At 47.0% G+C, this 20,660-nt stretch overlaps 1 protein-coding gene and 1 long non-coding RNA gene across 3 annotated transcripts; one reads left to right on the top strand and one right to left on the bottom strand.

The window, feature by feature from the left end:
• The first annotated feature begins 1,764 nt into the window (after positions 1-1,764).
• On the top strand, positions 1,765-11,669 carry RAP2C (RAP2C, member of RAS oncogene family). Its single transcript, XM_074600312.1, has 4 exons — positions 1,765-1,907; positions 1,987-2,396; positions 4,191-4,510; positions 10,122-11,669. The coding sequence occupies exons 2-3, from the start codon at positions 2,124-2,126 to the stop codon at positions 4,467-4,469; spliced, it is 552 nt and encodes a 183-aa protein (XP_074456413.1). The 5' UTR covers positions 1,765-1,907; positions 1,987-2,123; the 3' UTR covers positions 4,470-4,510; positions 10,122-11,669.
• A 368-nt stretch (positions 11,670-12,037) lies between these two features.
• LOC141748362 (uncharacterized) lies at positions 12,038-19,411 on the bottom strand. 2 transcript variants are annotated; one of them, XR_012588972.1, is made up of 4 exons: positions 18,858-19,411; positions 15,786-15,863; positions 15,601-15,692; positions 12,038-15,499 (listed from the first exon to the last, which is right to left on the bottom strand). It is a non-coding gene; the product is annotated as an uncharacterized LOC141748362 (long non-coding RNA). The 2 variants fall into 2 exon arrangements; XR_012588971.1 differs by having other exon boundaries at positions 12,038-15,692.
• Positions 19,412-20,660: the final 1,249 nt, after the last annotated feature.

Raw genomic sequence — 20,660 nt, 5'->3', positions numbered from 1 at the left:
CTGGACGGGGCTTGGAGCAACCTGGTCTGGTGGAAGGTGTCCCTGCCCAGGGCAGGGGGTGGCACTGGATGGGCTTTAAGGTCCCTTCCAACCCGAACCATTCTATGATTCTATGAAATGTCAGGTCTGAGGTGACTGCGGGATTTTATTTTAGAAAGAAGGCAGCTATTTATTCTTTTCAGTTATTTCCTCTTAACAACGGGGGGAACTCATTGAGGGGGCAACGGCCAGGGACAGTTCCACCATGGCTCCGGGCGGGCTGAAGGCCGGCCCGGGCAGCGGCCCCTTGCCCCGGCGGCTGCTCGGTCTCCTGCTGACCCCTGCTGCCGGCCGGCGGGAGCGACCCGGGACCGGGGCCGGGAGGCTTCTCAGGGCGGGGGGGACGCGGGGTGTAGGAAAACGGGAAGAAGAAAAGCAAAACCTCTGCCAAAGCACCCGACAGCCGAGCTGTGGGAGCTGGGGAGCTGCGAGGGCGCAGTGCAAAGCTCGGGGTAGAGATCACGTCTTTTATCAGCCCGCTTTCCCCACAGCGCACCCTCAAAATCATGCCAATGGTGCCCTTTCTCCATCCAGCCCCCGACGGCCACCGCCCGTGCCCCACCAGCCCTTCCTCCCCAAACCCCGGCTGCAGCTCGGAGATGGGCTTTTCCCAGGACAACAAGCACCGGGCAGGAGTTTGCTACCACGCTCGAGAAAACCACGGTGTGTTGGTTTTTTTAATGAACTTTTGCCGAGAATAAGAACAATTTATAAACCAGAAGGCTCCAATAAGGTGCTGGAGCCACTCAACCTCGCAGCAGGCAGGCAGTGGTGGGACCGAGGCCCCACCGGCTACGCTCTGTCCCTCTTGGAATGTTGTGCCCGGAGCACAGCTCTGGCTCTCCAGGTTGACAGGGAAGAGTTAAGGGTCAGAGTCTGAGCCAGGGAGCACATCGTAAGGCGAAAAGCCGGCAAGTCTGTGTATCCGCATGGAGAGCCTTGTGCTGGCTGTCAGGAGGAGGCTGGCGGTGGCCAAGAAATCCTGTCGGAATCTTCTGAACACCTTTCCTAAAAGGGTGCGAGCAAAAACCCAACCTGGGGCACCCACGTAAGATACTAGAGTTTAGTAAGAGAACAGATCCTCCCTGAATTTTAGTAAAAGTCACTCCTTGCTGTCACGCAGGTCTCCTGGGTGAAGAAGAAAGGAACGTAAATGAATGATGGGGGGAAAATCATGCCTTAAGTTCTAATGCTAAATTTCAAAGTTTTATGACTGAGGAATTTTTTTTCCCTTTATCTTAGTTTTGTAAAACTTCCACCAGGAGATTAACGTAGGTAACGAACAAACTTGTTGACGCTTAGCTTCCCAACCTTTTCCAGGTTTGTTAGCTCTGAGCTGGGCGAGACTGAACAGCTGGGTTTGGTGACAAGTCCCAGATAAATGAGCGGCTTTGAGTTTGGTCTTTTTTACGGACACCGAAAAGGCACCGGGGACCGGCCCGCCACCCTCCCCGGAGCCACCGTCCCGCCGGGCCTCCATTTTGGGGCGGGGCCGCCATTTTGGGGCGGGGCCGCCATTTTGGGGCGGGGCCGCCATTTTGGGGCGGGGCCGCCATTTTGGGGCGGGGCCGCCATTTTGGGGCGGGGCCGCAGGGGCGCGGGAAGTGCCTCGGTGCCACGCGCAAACCCGTCCCCTCGCGCCCGGTGCCGCTGCATGAAGCGTCCGGGCGGTGACGCCAGTACGTCACGTCACGTCGCGTCGCGTCGCGGGGCGAGCCCAGCCTGCGCCGCCGGAAGTGAGCGGGGGGGAGAGCGGCGGGGAGGGGTGGGCGCCGCCGGGTGCCGCAGCATAACCCTTCCGGGCGGGGGCGGCCGCTGCCGGGCGGTTCCCGCGGCTGAGGCGCGGCGGGATGGAGTGAGGCGCGGCGGTAAGGAGCGGGGTGGCCGGGCGGCGGCGGGGCCGGGGCCGGGGTGGGCCGAGGCCTAACGGCTGTCTCTCCCCCTCAGGACGGCGCGGGAGCAGCAAGGCCTCGCCCTTCTCCTCAGGCGGGCCGGGGCTATGCGAGGGCTGCGCTGCCGCCTGCCCTAGGCCCGGGCCGCGGCGGCGGGCCCGGCGAGGGAGCGGCGAGCGGCTGCGGGGCCCGATGCGGGAGTACAAGGTGGTGGTGCTGGGCAGCGGGGGGGTGGGGAAGTCCGCCCTGACAGTGCAGTTCGTCACCGGGACCTTCATCGAGAAGTACGACCCCACCATCGAGGACTTCTACCGCAAGGAGATCGAGGTGGACTCGTCCCCCTCGGTGCTGGAGATCCTGGACACGGCGGGTACCGAGCAGTTCGCCTCCATGCGCGATCTCTACATCAAGAACGGGCAGGGCTTCATCCTCGTCTACAGCCTGGTCAACCAGCAGTCCTTCCAGGTAAAACGTCGCCCGGGCCCGGGGCTCGCTGGGGCGGGGAGGCGGCCGGCCCCCGCGTCCCCTCTTCGGACGCGGCCGTTCTAGCCCTGGGGAAGGCCCTGGGCCGAGGAGGAAGTTTCAGGGTTAGCCATGTGTGCGTATAAGCTCTTTATCTCGCAAGGGGCAAAAGTGAAAATGCCTGTTTGAAAGTGCGTTTACCAGCCCTGCTTCCTGATGGAAAACTGCTTGCTTTGCAGGTACTTATCAGGGTGCCACCATTGTTAAATCCCACGCAGTGCTGGAGAACAATGACCGGCTCCCACTTCCCCAACATAAATCTTTTGTCAGTCCCCTTTTATGAAGAAATCACTCGATATAAAAATTGAGACTTCCCCCCACCCTCCCCCTCCCTTCAAAGGCCTGGTTCTTCAGTTGGTCTTGAAGAGGGTCTTGCTGTTCTGCAGTTGGGACTTGTTAAGTAAACTGCTGTTTTCCGCCCCCTCCCCACAAAATATATTCCTGTCCACCATAAGCTCAATGCTTTCACAGCGTAGGTGGTGTACTGGAGAGGAGAAGCAAGCCATATGTGATGATTTGTGGGTCTGGATTTCATTTCTACTATTAAAACTCTCCAAAAAAATGGAAGTATCTCAGCCAGTAACTGGTCTAAGCTGCCTCTAGAAATGAGGCTTTATTTGTGGGGAATAAGTGGATTTAGCAGCACTGCATGCAGCACAGGGACTTGCAACTACCGCGTTGGCTTCAGTTGCTGAGTTGGGTGTATTCCAGCTGCTTGGCAAAACCTTGCACACCCCCACTGAAGCAGTATGTTTGCTTCTGCTGAAGGCTAAACTTTATCTTTGCAGAGGCCTCAAAATAGCCCGAGTACAAGCTGAAGACATACTTTCCTTGGAAAACAACAGCAATGATATTGGGATGCTTCTCCCCTTGTTTTTGCTTATTTTGGGGACCAGTGAGTCCCCATTGTTCGAGGAATGGGCATACAGTTAGTAATCCACCCTGTTAATATTTAATTATTCTTGTCTGTCTATAGCATGTGTACTCCGTGTAAACCACTCTCTGCAGTTCTCTTGTACAGTGGTAACTTCAAACGCTTAATTGCCTTGTTTCAGAACTATGCAAGAATTTGTAGAATTTAGTATTACTGATAGCAACTTAAAACACTCAGGGGGCACAGGAGGCTGACTCAGACTTTCAAGGGTAAACTCCCAGTGTTAGCTCAGACTTGAATAAATGCATCTCTAGGTAATAAAATCTCTTTACAGCATCTAATTTCGTTACTTATGTGTGATTAAATGTGTTCACAATGAATTATTCTAAGCATTCCAGAAGTGAGAAGACTTTGTTTAAATTACTAGTTTTCTTAAGCTGTAAACTAAACACAAGCTTCCTAAATGGCCGTGTAATGGCATGCTACTGCTAATGTTATAGGTCATGAGATTTGAGACAATTTTTTTTCAGAAAACTGAAACCAACTTTCAAAGCAGCTATACTGCATCTTCCTCTAGCTGAACAGAAAGTCTCTAATCTTAGAGTACAGTAGTCGCTTTCTGTTTGTATATATGCATACATTTTATAAAATGTGCATGTGTTTATATAAAATAAAAAATAACTTTTATTAAAGATGGGTAGCAAGCTTCCTCTGACTGCTAGATCTGCATAAATTTAAGGCTTATGATGTATTTTTGAATGCTCGGTTGCATGTGAGGGTTATTGAAATGTGCTTCTGTAGTGGTTATATAGCAATTTTCTGTGGCTACTTACACGTACTAACCAGTTGGATTGTTTGATCAGGACATCAAGCCGATGAGGGACCAGATTGTCCGGGTGAAGAGATACGAGAAAGTTCCTCTGATCCTAGTGGGGAATAAAGTGGATCTGGAGTCGGAGAGGGAGGTCTTATCTGCAGAAGGCAGAGCCCTGGCTCAGGAGTGGGGCTGTCCCTTCATGGAGACATCAGCCAAGAGCAAAACAATGGTGGATGAACTGTTTGCTGAGATCGTCAGGCAAATGAACTATGCCTCCCTGCCTGAAAAACAAGATCAGTGTTGTACAACTTGCATCGTCCAGTGAGAAAAATTAAGAAAAACCTCAATCATGGCCATACAGAGCAGGTTGGTGGAACAGTCATAACTAATTGAGGCGCATAAGCATGCTGTTTAAGTAAGCAGATAAAGTGTGACAGGGAGTGTGAAATTAAGTAGTCTAACCTGGAGCTAGCCTTCCTCCGAAGGAGATGAAGCTTGTGCATTCAGTTGCAAACAATTACTTGAGTCAAATGGACTTCTTACGTTACTTCAGTAGGCTTAGTCAGGGAATGTTGCATTCGCTTGCAGGACTTTTACAATGAGACAAATTTTATGATCTCACCTGCACCTGTTTTGACTGTCAGTGCTGTATTTGACATTACATTATCCTTAATAATGTTTTCTGATGTTGCAGTGGGTTTCGTTACTGGTTGTAGTTGTTATCTGAATGGGAATTGCCTTGGAGTTCAACGGGATTATTGCGACCCAAGTTTCCCAATAGTTTTGCTGAGGAGACTTTGAGCTTGTTTGAAAAGAAATAAAATTAAATTCTGTGGTACAGAAACTGAATGTACTTAAAGTACATTTCTGCCTTATCAGTGGAGTAAGTCTAGAAGAGAACCACCCTGAGTTGTGAGGAGTGGCTTGAAGACCATATGTACTAGTCAAGGACGTGTGGAAAGTTCTCTGCTTTGGCGATTTTAGATGAAGAGCACACACTATAAAATGTCTTCCAAATGCACAACTCTTTCCCAGTGACTCATAAGAGGTGTGGCAAGAGTGCAGTGTTCAGAGGGGCATCTTCCCCTGTCTCGGGTAATTGCTTTGATTTTTACGTTTTTCCACAAGGCTAGCTACTCTTGGCCCTTTGCACACATGGTGGTCTCTTTCAGTATCTTTTTCACCTGATTGTGTAAATGGATCTGCTCCTCCCTGCACACGGCAGTGCTGTTGTTCCTGTGCAAGGTGGTTCTGGGCTCCCCCTGCTCTTTTTCCTCGTAGTGCTTGCAGGTCTAGTTTCCCATTGGCTTGAATCCATGTTAGTGAAAAGGGTTCTTCCACATCATTGGTACCCTTCTGCGTGCAGCCAGCTGGTCCATCAGTTGTGTGTTGGGCCTGTCTTGGCAAACAACTCAATGTGAGCTTTGAGGGCAAGTGCAGGGATGAGGGAGGACGTGAAAATTCAGGGAAAAGAACTGCCCCTCTTGACAGCTGCACTGATTGAGGCTTAGGCTCTGACTGCTACATTAGTAACTCCTGCTTGCGTGAAAAAAGTTTGTTGTGTCTGAGTGAGGAGAGGGAAAATAGGTTATTACTGGCAGCTTTGTACTATGTATCCTCTTTAATCTTGAGTGCGAGGTCAGAGAGTGAAGTCTCAAAGCTTGTCTTTGAGATCGCTATCTAGTGCTTTGTAGATGTAAAATTTTAGATCATTGCGACCCTAGCACTGTCATATTAAAGATAATACACAATGCTTTTATCTCCAGTTCTGTGAAATAAGGAAAGGCTGCTGTCACCATGTAAGAGGTGTGTGTAAGTTCAAGATTTGCTTGCTGAAAGGTGAGAAAACTGCTTGTATTGGAGCAGAGAAAAACACAAGTCTTTCTTTGTATGCTAATCACTAACACCTGTAGAGCCTTATAGGGTTATAGGAAGAAGTAAATCAAAGGAATTACTGCTTTTTTAACTAAGTGCTTACAGGTTTAGTGTCTTCAGTCACTTACAGTAATGCAAAGTTTCAGCTAGTTCTGAGGCAGCTTCACAAATAAGAGTATCTGTACTTCAATTATCGTGCCAAAGGTTATGGCAATGCCGTGGCTTACTAGTGGTTCATCTTGTGTAGGTGGACAGTTCTGGATTTGACATTAAATATCAAGCTTCATCTTCAAGGTGAAATTGTGGTGAGGGGCGAGGCCCTATGTTATTCCTGTGAATCCTAACTTATGCCTAGATCTTACCAGTTTCCTAAGCAAAGCGTGCTCTGCTTCCGAAGAAACATCTGTATTCTTGCGTTTCTGTGATCTTTTGAGGTAGAGAATCCTAAACTCCCATAATACAGATTTCCTCTCCTCCACTCTACATAGCTCGTAGTGTCTCATCAAGCTTCTAGCAGCAAAATACTTCCTTACTTTTAGAATCCTAGAATGTGTTGGGTTGGAAGGGACCTCTAAAGGCCATCTAGTCCAACCCCCCTGCAGTCAGCAGGGACATCTTCAACTAGATCAGGTTGCTCAGAGCCTCATCCAGCCTGGCCTTGGATGGCTCCAGGGATGGGGCCTCCACCACCTCTCTGGGCAACCTGGGCCAGTGTCTCACCACCCTCATTGGAAAGAACTTCTTCCTAATGTCTCATCTAAACCCACCCTGCTCTAGTTTAAAACCATTGCCCCTCGTCCTATTGCACCATGCCCTTGCCAACAGGCCCTCCCCAGCTTTCCTGTAGGCCCCCTTCAGGGACTGGAAGGGGCTCGAAGGTCTCCCCGGAGCCTTCTCTTCTCCAGGCTGAACCCCCCCAACTCTCTCAGCCTGTCCTCACAGCAGAGGGGCTCCAGCCCTCGGATCATCTTCGTGGCCTCCTCTGGCCCCGCTCCAACAGCTCCGTGTCTTTGTGCTGAGGGCTCCAGAGCTGGACACAGTACTCCAGGTGGGGTCTCCCCAGAGCGGAGTAGAGGGGCAGAATCCCCTCTCTGGATCTGTCGGCCATGCTTCTTTCGATACAGCCCAGGATGCGGTTGGCCTTCTGGGCTGCACGCACATATTGTAGGCTTATGTCCAGCTTCTCATCCACCCCAAGTCCTTTTCCGCAGGGCTGCTTTCTATCACGTCATCCCCCAGCCTGTATTGATAATGAGGATTGTCCCGACCCAAGTGCAGGACCTTGTACTTGGCCTTATTGAACTTCGTGAGGTTTGCATGGGCCCACTTCTCTAGCTCCAGCATTAGGAGATACTTCTTCTGCCCAATGTAATCTCATCACTTGTGCCAAACAAGTAAGTCTTTCCTTCCTAAGCAGCTTCCTTTTCAGTCCAGATCTCACCACGTCTGGAACTTCTGTTACCCATCATGGCTCTTCACGGGCTTCGTGCTCCCTGTCTTTCATTTCAGCCTCACACTTTTGGGATGTTGTCTTCTTCCTGGCTCCCACTCTGTCCTTGTTCTTTGATTGAGTAGGTGTAGGATCTCATTAACTTTATGATAAGCCTTTGGCTGCCTGCTAATTTCTGTCTGATGTGCTCTAGTGTAGGAGAGCTGCTGATGGTGTCTTGTGATAGCTGTAATCAGCTCTGTAATTATTCTGCTTATCTGTCATCCAGGGAACAATTGCTGCTTCTCAAACATCTGCTTTAGAAGTGACCCCTCCTAGGTAAAGTGAAACTGAGGAAGTGGAACCAGCTGTCTGAAAACCTATGTGTAGGAAGTGTGCTTGAACTATAGCTCTGTCCTAGCATAGTCCTCATCATCTCCGAGTTCTGGCGCCTGTACGTGTCCAGGAGGAGTCTTAGGTCTGGATCAGTTAGTTCAGAATGAAGTACGTAGTAGAAACAGTTTGGTTTCTCCAGCAGAACTGTAGAGACACAATGGGAGGGGTGGGGGATGGATTATATGCTGGGCCTGGTTTTGTCTAAGGCTGTTTCATGGTGTGTTTTAACTAGCAAGTACCACTGATACCTCAAAATATCTGCCAAGTATGATGTTGTGTAGGTTCTTCCATGACACTTTTGAGTAGCACTTGCTTAAATTCCTGTTCAAGTCAGCCACCTTGGGTGAGATGAAGGATGGAACATAACTACATAATCGGGATAACCCATAGTTCCTTTTGTGTTGTTCTTGCATCCTGTTTCCCGCCGCCCCCCCCCCCTTCCTGCTTCTGCAGTGGTCTTCTGTCATCTCATTATTGCATTCAGAGATGTGAGAATTCCAGTAGCTGCTCTCTGTCCCTTGCTTTAGTATTCCTCTTGAATTTTCAGTATGACAGTGGTTTGTATTTTAAATCTTTTTTAAAATTTGGCGTCTGATACAGTGCTGGTGCATTAAAGTTTTTCTGTAGAGGAACTATTATTCAGGTGAAAGGTTGACGCTGATCGATTTTTGTCCCCTCCCTGAGTAACTGATATTAACAAGCACTGAAGTAAAAGTAATCTCTAGGGTTAACAACTGAAAGTATAGTGCCTTCTGATCTGTGGGGCTATGCAACACAAACAAATTTAGATTGTCTAACATCCCCTTCTCTCCTGCCTGCTCGCAGAAGAGACTAGAGAGTGCTAGAGAAATATCACGGGCAAGTGAAGCCAGATAAGGTACTATATGGTGCTAATTGTAGTAACTATGCACAGGTTGAATGGAAAGATGACAAATCTGAATTGGGAGGTCCCTAACCTGCAAATACAGGGATGCTGAAAGAGCACGTGGAAGAAAATACCATTACATACTTTCTCTGTTCTTACTATCTCCAGTAATTCTTTGCTGGCCACGGCACTGGATGCTGGATTTAGGTGAAGTTTTGGGATGGATCTAACTGGTAGTATGAGGAGCTCACTGTAAGTGGTTCACCTCTCCTCTGCTCTAAGCAAAGATAAAACAGCTATGAAGCAGGTCTAATCCCTCCCTGTTAAAAGCTACACGTTTGTTTGCTGTTTTGACAGTACAGGGACCATCCCCATCTAAAACTCGTGGACCAGCAATGGTGTCGGGGGAGCAAACGTGCTTTCCAGACTAGGTGGGAATTACTGTTAGCTGGAAAACATGCAAACAAGCAAGCAAAACCTGGCTGTTTGCTCCTATCAGTACAGGAGTACTGCTCCTGAATGTTGGGGGTGACCAGTTGTTAGGCAAGAAAGGGAACCCTGACCATGTCAGAGCACTCTGTCATGACAAACTGTTAATTGAGAGCAAATTAACAGCTGAAACAGTACAGTAGGCAATGTAAGGCCCTGATTCCTATGAAGAAATGACTTCAAGAATAGAGAAGATTCATCAAAATCCCTGAAAAGCCAAGGATCAAGCCTCAATGAAGTGCACGCACGTGCATATGAGGGACAGGTTTTTATAGACTTTGAGCTTCGGCTGAGGCTTTTGGGGTATCTGCAGATAAATACTGTGAAGTGGTGCAAGCGTGTTATCAGAAATAGGAAGATGTATTGGTCACATTGGTAACACTACGTGTTACAACGCTACCTGTGCTTGATTGAGAACAGTGGCATACTGTTCTGTCCCTGTTGAGGCTAAGTCTGAGGAATGCTAAGGTTTTTTGGTTTTTTTTTTTAGTAGTAGGATCTGAATGCTGAGAATTCAGATGTCAAAACTGGCCGCTGAGATGTTGGCTCATCTACCTGTTCCCAGAACTTGTGCAAAATGCCATTGCTTCATGTTACCAGGTGATGTGGTGCCTCCTCACCACCAATACAAAGCCCGGAGCATGTATCTCTGTACCGGAGAACTTACATTTCCTAGCTGTTTCAAATCTTTAGAAGCCATTTAGTATCCCACAGGGGCAGCACTGAGTTCATAGCAATAAGTTGTCACCTGCTTGTCTCTTGTATTACTGGAATTAGAGGAGAGCTTCAAGAATGCTGCTGTGTAAAGCAGTGCTTTGGAGCTTGGTACAGAAAACGAGCTGTTCCGCACTTTGTGAGAAGCTGAGTTCACTTTGAGTGTGTGTTGAATATGGCTTTCATTAGTTATTTTGTTTAACTTGCAGATAAAACTCAGAGGAAACTTGCACAGATGCTGCTTTGGAGAACTTTCAGCCCAGGTTGCAGAGCTGAGCCTTGGTAAACCTGTCTCTATTACAGCACATTGCCATACATCTAAGTGCATAAGGTTGGTGGCCTCCAGGATCCACACACCTTAACCAGAATGCTTAGCATGTTTACCATAAGTTAAAAATCTGTTCTTTATCTATCAGTCCTTTTATAGCTTTCTAAGTTCATATAATGGCTAATATGCAAGAGTTCATTTTTAATATTTTAATTGATTTCTTTAATCAATTTCTGAACTTGTATTTATTAAATACTTAAACTCAGTATTACCTACTCAATGCCTTTTAAAAGAAGAGAGTTTTAATGGAGAATAAATTGAGCCTTAAACAAATGGTTACTTCTGTATATTACCTCGCATCAGTGCTTATTCCTATTTGCAAAGTTTTCTCCTCCAATGTAGTTGGTTATTCTTTGAGACTTTTTGTTTATGTGTGACAGTGTCATGAAAAGATACTGAAGGCACCTCTGTTGTATGGATGTAGTATCCCTTTTCTTGGCAAATGCAGCTGTGATATTGTGTTTGTAACTGGTCTGATTGGATGGTAGGGATTACTTGGAATGGGATGTAAAGTCTCCAGCTGATGTTTCTTTTCTTGCAATCATGGGTTTCTTAAACTCATTTAATCAAAAATGACAATTGTAGCATTGAAAAACGGCAGCACACTTTTCCTTCTACTGAGTTCCTAAACTTGCTTGTTTACAAATAGCTTCTTTATGCCTTTGAAAAGGGATAATGTATCCTTCAAAATGGGCTGTACGCCTTGTCAGTCAGCTCAGCTTTGCCTGGCACAAGAGACATCTAGTAAACTTCTGCACATGTAAATCTAATGCAAATAAGATCACTTTACATTTTATAGTTCCTAATATTTGTCTTTCTGAATAATATTTTAAAGCAATATTTGTTAATGTTTTTCTTGCACTGTCACAAATTGCTTTTTAGCTTTTTTTTTTTCCCAATAAACAAGTTTAATATTAGAGACAAGTTGGTGTAACAAGGGGAAAAGCACCAGGTTTCAGTGATACTAACTGCAAGTGTGCTTTAAACAGCCATTGCCTTCCTTATTGTTTACCTGATCAACATTTTCTCTGAATACTTGAAAATTTTAACAATAACACAGGTATAAAGAGCAGAATGAAAATGTACAAAGAACAGATGAAAATCTTTTTTTGTTCAGTTTTATTAACATGTTGCATACATGAGAGCTTTTTCTAGCAGTGGTTTAAAATGTGTAATTTTTTTTTGCAGAAATTTAATAACTGCAGCTCACCTACTGCACCAAAGTTCTAGGTTTTTAGGAGCCCAGCTTTAGTCATTTGAACATGCTTCTAGAAATGTACATTCTTTCCCTGTAATAGCTAAATAACTTTGAGAAAAGCTCCAGTAAAAGCAGTGATGGATATATGAGGTTAAGCAGTTTAAAACTCACTAATTGTATTGTGGATGATGGCATTTAAAACAATAAAAGATCACCGGTACAGTATCTCAACATTAATGTGTTTTATTGGTAATAATGCAGGCTGACTTTACAATATTAGCAGAAATAAAGATTCTGAGTCGACATTTGGTGTTAAATTCGAATCCTGAAAAGAAGAGGACACCAGGTTTTCTGCTTGGGTATCAAAACAACTGATTTTAATTTTTTTTTTCTGTGGGGTTACTTGATTTATTTTTTTTATTTTTTTTTCCCCCTGTTTGTACAAACTTTATAAACAAGCTGAGGCTAATACTTAGGTTTGCACTTTAATCAGAATTAAACCAAACCTTGTATTCAAAGTAGTTTTTTTCAGTGGTGGTTGTTATCTTTTTTGTAGGTTTTAAGGAAGTAATAGGAAATAAAAGTAATTCATAAAGATCTTAGTTTTCCTTTGTCTAAGGGGGAAAAAGTCAGTTACTATTAATGAGTGGTTCACTCCTATGGGTAATTATCAAACCAGTGTTCATTTTCATTGACCTCAGCGCAAAAAAAAAAAAAAACTTAAAAAAAAAAAAAAAACTTAAAAAACTTGAACTAGCTTAGAGTGACAGGACTGGGAAAACGAGAGATGGTTTCTTCAGCACACTTTGGGGGGAAAAAGGGACCAAAAGTTAATTTAGGCTTCCTCAATAGATTGCATGTGAAGTTGCTTATTAGAGTAAGAGGCTAATAATAAATGCAATATGTATTGTCTTTACTATGGCATCTGTTTAGGAGTTGTTCAAATCACTGCAGTAGGGCTCTGCAAATAAAAATGTAACCTAACATCATGTATCTAATGTACTGTATCTTTACCAGTGATAGGTGAAATCTGGAATAACAAGTGCAAAAATGGAACAATTACCTATAATGCTTTGTAAAATATTTTTTCCAGTAGAATTCATTCTTGTCATTTTGTAAGACAACCCTACAGTCCACCTGTTTGTAACTTTTTTAATAAAATAGATACCTGTATTACCAAACTGGGGTGACCAGTCTGTGTTCAATTTCTTCTTCTAAAGTGTGCTGAACTGGCAAGCTGCCTTTTTTTTTTTTTTTTTTTAATTTTTTGGAGGTACTGGTTATTCTAAACATAGTAACCACATCTGAATTGTCAGAAATGACTCCTTCTGGCTTGGGGAAACAGGGCCTGCAGCCATGCCCAGGCTGGGCATAAGACTCGCAGTCCGATGTGCTCGGCGAGGAGCGGGGGCCAGGGCCGTGCGATACCTTCCTGTGCAGGGCAGGGACTCCGCTGTGAGCTGGGGAGTCCCTTCAAAGCAGTGATGGTGCCTCTCCTCACAGGCGAGTATGACAAAGCTTTGTTCAAAACAAGTATTGTGTTTGTCTTGTCCAAGTCTTTAAAGTTCTTATTTTTCATAGAGGCCTTTGTGTGTGTGAAGATGGCAGCGGCTATGGGTCCTGGCATCATCTTACAGTGCTGCCATAGTAATCCAGAACCGTCATCTTTCCACCACACGAGCCAAGTAAGCACTCTTGGAGCTCTGCCACAGGACAGGCAGAAGATTTTTCTAGAAAATCTTCCACCCGAGAGTGCCCAAAGCTATTTGATAACAATTATCTTAAATGCTCAGTAAAAGCCTTGAGATTGCTAAGTCCCCGACTGTCATCTGGGCCCTGGAACAAAAAGTGCATCTTCCTCAGAATTTAGTCTTGATACTGACCTTTAATGTTGCATTTGTAATTAAAGCCATGTAAAATGGGATTTCAAGTTTAGGAAAAACTTGCTACCTTAGTACCTTCAGTCCTCAGTGATGTGTCAACAGGCAAAACCACATAGCATGCTTACCCCTCCTCCTCCTCCAGCTAAAACAGCATTAGCCTTATCTTGTAGGTGGGTTTCTGTGCTGTTGCTTCTTCCTGTTCACGCTTCCTTCACTGAGATGGAAGAGGAGTTTCCATCTTGAGAGGAAAAGGATGGAGAAGAAGGGCAGACTGCCCTTCACGATCTTGGACGAAAGGCGTGCTTCCCTTAACCTCGCTGGGGTGAAGCGTGCCTAGCTCTGCCTAGCATCAGCGTGGGAGCTGACACATTAGGACTGGTCTGCTTCGAGGTGTAACAAGTGGGTTGATCGCTGTCTGAGTCTGACTTCTTATCAATGCTTAAATAGGGGGTGTCAGGAGGATGGGGCCAGGCTCTTTTCAGTGGTGCCCAGTGACAGGACAAGGGGTAACGGGCACAAACTTGACCATGGGAAGTTCCACCTCAACATGAGGAGGAACTTCTTTCCTGTGAGGGTGGCAGAGCCCTGGCATGGGCTGCCCAGGGAGGTGGTGGAGTCTCCGTCTCTGGAGACATTCCAAACCCGCCTGGAGGCGTTCCTGTGCCACCTGCTGTGGGTGACCCTGCTCTGGCAGGGGGTTGGACTGGATCATCTCCAGAGGTCCCTTCCAACCCCTGCTAGTCTGGGATTCTCGTGCGTTTTAAAAGAAGTCGTAATTGAGCAGTAATATTCCTGATTCCTTATGGCACTAAGCAAGCTGCTTCCTGTTCCCACTCAGAGGGTGGGAAGTGGATGCAAGTGCAGCCAATAAGTCCCTGTGACTACACCACCAGTTTGTTTCAAAGTGACGGTACAATGTAGTCTGGGCTGGGGATTTTAAGGAAGCGTGTAAGATTGATGCTTAAGGCCATTATCTTTCAAAAGTCGTGGTGCTGAGTGTGAGCTCGGCTGCTGCTGTACCAATAGCTGAGTACCGTCCTTTGTAAAAAGAGCTGTGCCAGCATCATGTTGCTTTAAATCCAGGCTAGCTGGGTTTGGGGGCTGCCGAGCTAGGATTTCTAGGCAGCTATTTCTTTGGTTTAACATTTCCTGCTATAGAGTGCAGAGGCCCTGCAGAAATGTCCCCAGTGTCCCACTTCCCCCATGCAGTCAGAGGCCAGGTATGTCCCCCCAGCGTGTTTGGCGAGCAGGAGCTAACCGCAGCCGGGCTGGGAGGACTCTTCCCAACCCTGCTCCCCCACGTAGCATGAGTGATGAATTGCTAACGAGGGCAGAGTTGGGCCTTGCAGCCTCTGGCTGCGCTAGGGTATGAACCCGGCGGTGGGGACAGCCCTAGGAGGAAGCTCAGGAGATGCGCTGTGTGGGTGGAGGGGGAACCACCGGCCCCACCTTGCGTCGTGCAGTACGCTGTTATCTGCCCTAAAAGGCTTGGCTGTAATTACAGTTTGAAGCCAGGTGGAAGTGTCTAGTCTTAATTAAAATGAGATACAGGTTCTAGAACAATATATGTTCACCTGTTTGAGTTATCTGTGCTGAAAAGTCAGCAGTCCTGGTAGCTTAGTTGCTGGTAAGCACTTGTGTTTGGTGAGTCACCGCTTACTTACTCGGCAGCTGGGGGAAGTGGGGGTAGAGCCGCCGTAGCTGCGAGCGAGCGTTCTCAAGAGATGAGGTGTCCCTGTGCTCTGTGAAAGCAAAATAATGTGACTTTGGGGTCTTTTAAGTAGCCATTTTTATCTTTGCCTGGTCAACACAGCTGCGAGGAGCAGAGAAGATGAACTTTCAGCTGTAAATCAGCAACAGCATTCAATTCAAAGGCTGTAGCCTACCTATAGCAGTTGGTTGGCTCTGCTGAGGGCAGCACTGAGCTTACAGTAGCTTGGCTGGCAGCGGTGATTCACTTTGATTACAAGATTGCAGGGAATGAACTTGTTCTCCATGTAAACAGTGTTATTTAGTATGGAATTAATAAATAAATAAAAAAACAAACTTACTTGCCTTTGGTGCTCTACTTCAAAGTTCTCTTCAAGTACCTCCAAAAAGTCTGGAGCGATAATTGCAGTAACTGCAACAATTGATGGGGAAGAAGCTCTCATATTGCAAGAACCTGAAAAATATTCACTGTTGGGCTGTTTATGTTTGGTTTGTGACGTGTCTGTGCCCCTCGGTGTTCGGTTGGTTCCAGCTGAGCCTGCTGGGACAGCTTTCTAACAGGGACTTACTTCCTCCAAAGCATATTTCCAGTGATTAGGCTTGTGTGGGACCTGAGACTCCCAGATGCTGCCGGTTAGTGAGAGATCTCAATTGTTCTTGCCTTGGAAGAAAAATGGTAATCAATCATAGCACTTCCTTCCTTGGGGCATAACGTGTAAGACTGTGTTCAAGGTGGGGAGGTGCTTGGCCTTACCTGGAATCCCGTGCACCAGCACTGTAGAGTAATTTCGAAATTATTCCACTGCACGTAAATAAATAAGTGGCCTAGAATCTAAAAAACAAAGTTAAAAATTTGTCAGACTTGTGAAAAGCATTAGTATCTTTCATGTATTTGTGAGACTACAATGTAACTGGTTCAGACTTAGACATCTTATGCTTCTACTAAAAGGTATAATTGATAAATGACTGCAACTCGGTGAACCAAACAATCAGCTTTCTGGCAAATTCTGGCTCTTCAAGTTATTTTTTTTTTTCCTGTTTCCTGCCTCTAGGCTGACTAGTTCATCCAGTTTATGTCTTTAGAAGATCTGCCTTGACATTAGATTTAAATTATCTGGTCAGCGCAGAAGAGAAAAATTATATTTGCTGTTTGTGACATTCCTTAAGGGCGACTTGTCCTTTTGGGAACTGGCAGATAGGATGATTGATCATCAGGTTAGGATTCATCCCACTGCCGTAACAGACCTTAGACTCTTTTTTCTTAAAAGCAAATTAATAATGATCATGTAATCAGCAGCAACAGCATGGCCCCTGTGGGAAAACAAGAAGAAATAAAATGAATTTTCAGCAAAGCTGATTTTTGTTGGAAAAGAGAGAAAGGCTCTCGCAGAGGACAGCTGAAGTGCTGGAGCAGGCTGCAATTACTTGGAGGTGGTGGAGAATTTTCGAAGGTGATGTTTGATAAGCACTGCTGGAGGAAGGAGCGTGTGTGGCCTCCGTACGTTGGGCTGTCAGGTCTGATCTCCTGAAGTCCCTTGCAGCCTCGTGTCTCTGTGACCGCAGTCACATTACTGATCCTGGCACTGGTTTCCATTCGATGTTCCAGGAATTGGCACAGACTTGCGAAATGCCCTATGTCTAATCTCAGTAACGCAGATGGATTTCTTAACAGGTTAGAAGAAGGATTGTAGCTTCAGGGCCTGGCCGGTGTCAGGCTGTGGTGAGAGGTACTTTGCAGTCCAGCTGTGTTCCCCTCCTTTTAACTAAGCTGTTTCTCTATTAGCTGTCGGAACAATATCTCAGGCCATCCAAATTGTTTCATCTCAGGGCCCAAATTAATAATTTCGAAAGATTTTATTAATGTACCCCTGAAACCTTGTGCCAGTCAGAAACCTTGAGCCAGTCATGATGTAGGAATGTTTCCTGTTCTGTGAAATGCGTCTGTCTCGTAGCTACCGCCATCTGCCAGAAGGCCCTGAAAGAGGAACCATGAGATGGGGATCACCTCTGGTCACTACAAAAGCACCAAGCTCCCAGCATCAGACGGATGCTGCTCTACTGTCCTCCACTGCCTGCTCTGAAGAATGGCTTTGGCACAACTTTAGCTCTGCTTTGAGCTATATACCTGGAATTTGGCAGGCCTTGGTAGGACTGAAGCACGATAAGGGTCATATGAGGAAGAATAAAAGGAAAAGAAGGGAGTGGGGGAAGAGGGACAGGAACATGTTAACAAAACTCAGGATCAAGACCCATATGGTGAGATGGGTCTGATCTATTTGCCTGGAGGCACGTGGAGAACACGTGCATTTCTTTGCCTAGATGTAATCAAGGCTTACTCAACCAGAGCTAGTTGTCTTGAGCAAAGAAGGAAGCCGCATCTGCCGTGAAAATAAGCAATATAGTTCCTTAGAACTCCATCCTTTCCACTTGACTTCTTGAGTGTAAAGAGGACACCAAGACCCGAGAAAGGTCTAAGACACAGAAGACAGACCTCACAAACTACACCACAACAGACGCAGGCTGGAACCGCCCTGCCCAGCACATGCTAGCGTTGTGCTGAAGACAAACCCGCTTCCTTTACCTGCCCAAAGGGGACTGCTCCAGGACCGCCCTCTGCCCTACACTAACTTTAAAAACCCCTCTCTGCAACTGTCAACCCTGGCCCCTCTCCAGTGCCAGTCCCGCAACTTAGCTTTCAGAAGGCCAGGGGCCTGAAGTCATCCTTGACAATAACCACAAAAACCAGCTAACTGATACGTTCCTGCAGTCACCAGGTTCCTCTTCATCTGCACAAAATGGAAGAAACTATAGCTCCAGTAGCAAGCATCATGACAGTAGGTGCTAAGCTCTTCCACAACACCCTCATCCTCAAAAGCACTGTGGCATTCCGCTCATCTGCTCCATGCCAATCCCAGAGTCAGAGGCTGCAGTGACAACTATTTGTGGCACCTAAGATACCAAGAAACACAAAATTACCATTGCACTTGTGCAAAATCACCAGTCTTGTGCTCCTCCTCGGTACTACCCATCTCACCTCAAATGCCAGAGACTGGACCAGACCTCATCAACACCCAAATCCAACTGCAAAACTGATATGCGAAAGACAGATGAACCTGCCTCCCTTTCCTAGCCATCCCCCAGTCCCAAAGCTTTCGAAACCCCTTCTCTTCTCGTGACCTGTCAGGGAAGGAACCCCACTTCTTCCCGACAGCTGTATATGCACTTCTGCATACCCTGAACCCCCTGCATCAGCTGCTCCTCAGGAGCTGCTCTTCCAAGCTGTTCCCTGCACTCGTGGGCTCTTTCTATCTTCTGTCTTCCCACAGACTCTGGGCTGTGCTACAGACCCACAAAATAAGTGACACCCTGACTGGGGCCTGCCACAAGCTGCAAAAGCTCTAGGGACACCATAGTCTCTGGGCAATGGGCAAAGGCGGTGAGCCGTCCTATACCCTGGAAGACACTATGCCTTATGTCCCTGTTGTTTTCTTGAGAAACGCTAAAACTCCAAATACAGATACATACAAGATGCTCACCCTAACCCCTGCTAGATAATCTCACCATCAGCCCTATGGAGAGAAACAATATCAACAACTTATACTGTATACAGCAAAACTGGTGAAAAAAACCCACAGTTCCATCTTCAATAAAGTTGGGAAGGCCAGGATAATAAAGAATAAAGAAACTGAATAAAGAAAAGCATACTATTAAACCATCTTGCCATCCCTGAACACTCATTGCAAAATTACGGACTTTAAAAGAAGAAAAAAAAAAAAAAAAGCAGCATAAAAGTCTACTTTCTACTACGTATACTGCTGAACCCTACCTGGTCCTGAAGGTTGTACCTTAAGACTTCTCATCTCTGCTTCTCTAAATGCCAAAAAACCACCTGCCGAAACAGCTGAGCCAGCTCCAAAACTGCAGCTGAGTGAAGGCCCAGCAGAGCCGGGACACCAGGGACGCCCCAGGGCAGAACCAGCTCCCTCAGCAGAGGCCGCGGTCGTGTGCCCTCGGCCCCCTGGGAAAAGGGCAGGGCCAACCCCAGAAGACACGAGGAGGAGCGGCAGCTCCTCTTCCACCTGCCTGAAGTTCCCCGCAGGCAAAGCACCCTACTTCGTTTTTATCTTCGGGGAGTTCCGACTCGCTGCTGCTGATTACCCTACCACTCGTGCTCAAGCGATGTCGGCTTGTTGTGGTGGAGAAGACATTTCCACAGTGGTCGCTTCATTTCTGTGGTCTTAAGATTATTTTTGCGGTTAATTATTAACCGTTTTCTGTAGTTTTGGAAGAGCGCTGGTAGCGTGTGGCTTCCGTAGGACTGAGGACACTTACGGTGCCCTGAAGGACTGCAAGGCCATAGAGAGCGGCCCTCGGAGGACTGAGGGGCCCTTCCGGTGTCTGGGAGGACCGCGGGGCCATAGAGATGGATATCCGGAGGATTGACGGGCACTTCCGGGCGCCCCGGAGCGCTGAGGGCGGGCGAGGCGGCGCAGCCGGTGGCGGGGGGCGTGAGGAACGCTCCTTATCCAGCAGCCACGGCTCAGGCAGCGAACGATACGAAGCACATTTTATTTAAACATTCTTGCCAGAACGGGTGACCTAGCAAGTAAGCACACTTTGGGTTCTTGAAACACAGGTTTTTATTTCCTAATCCCGACCGAATTTTCCCTCCCGTTTCCCATTGTTGGGTACTCCAGGGTTCACAGCCTCTCGGGAGCTCCTCAAGTCCTTCCCGGGTGTCCGCCTCCCTTTACTTCTCTTTGTGCTACACCTAGAGGGTTTTTTGACTAGTTTATTTCTTCCTTTTCGGTGAAATTGCTCAGCGTCATTAGCCCTGGTTAAATGTTTGACTACCCTTCTAGACACTAATCCGGTAAGAATCAATTTATCCTTTTGTCTGTGCAATAAGAGATGTTCTACAAGCCTTTTGCTGGAGCCTCTTTGTCTAGTCATTCCCTTGTCATGTCACCTCTGATGGAAACAGCTTTTCTCCGTCGCAAGAACAATACCTGCCTTTCTTACGGGGACCCGCCGGAGCTGGTTCGCCCTCCAGCCGCCGCTCTCACGGGCCGGGCCTGGGCCGCGCATGCGGCCGAGCTGCAGAACCGGCCGCGGTTCACAGGGCGGCAGCAGCGGGGAGGCGGGTACAGGTGCGGGTACAGAAGCGGGGTTGTAACCCCCATGGGATAACTCAGCCAGATAACCCACCAGAGGTAGCCTGCTCTGTGTAACCGACCCACACCAGACGGTGCCCGGCGACATCCCTCAGACTGCCACCATTTCTCAAACTGCTGCCATTTCACCCTATATTGTCCTCAAATTGTGACTTTTTTTGGTGCTTTGCCACAGCTTAAAAATTGGTGATCATTGCTTTCAGTTGTGTATATGAAAAGGGTTGTTTCTGTAGCACTAGCTCTGGTGTGTGTTTCAAGGTCAGTGTTTTCAAGCCCACCAAGTGCACTTGCCCCAAGCTGCCAACAGGATTATTTCATACCATGAACATCACATTCTATATAAATTAGGAAGTTTGCTGAGGAGTTCTCTTTCTCTCTCCCTCTCCCTTGATGTCTGCCATCCTGAGCACTCCTCGCCCCTGTGCCGAGCCCTGAGCCCTTCCCTTCTTCCCGCA

The sequence above is a fragment of the Larus michahellis genome, chromosome 9 (genome assembly GCF_964199755.1).
Source record: "Larus michahellis chromosome 9, bLarMic1.1, whole genome shotgun sequence".
Classification (NCBI taxonomy): domain Eukaryota; kingdom Metazoa; phylum Chordata; class Aves; order Charadriiformes; family Laridae; genus Larus; species Larus michahellis.
This window is presented reverse-complemented; position numbering and strand designations above follow the sequence as displayed.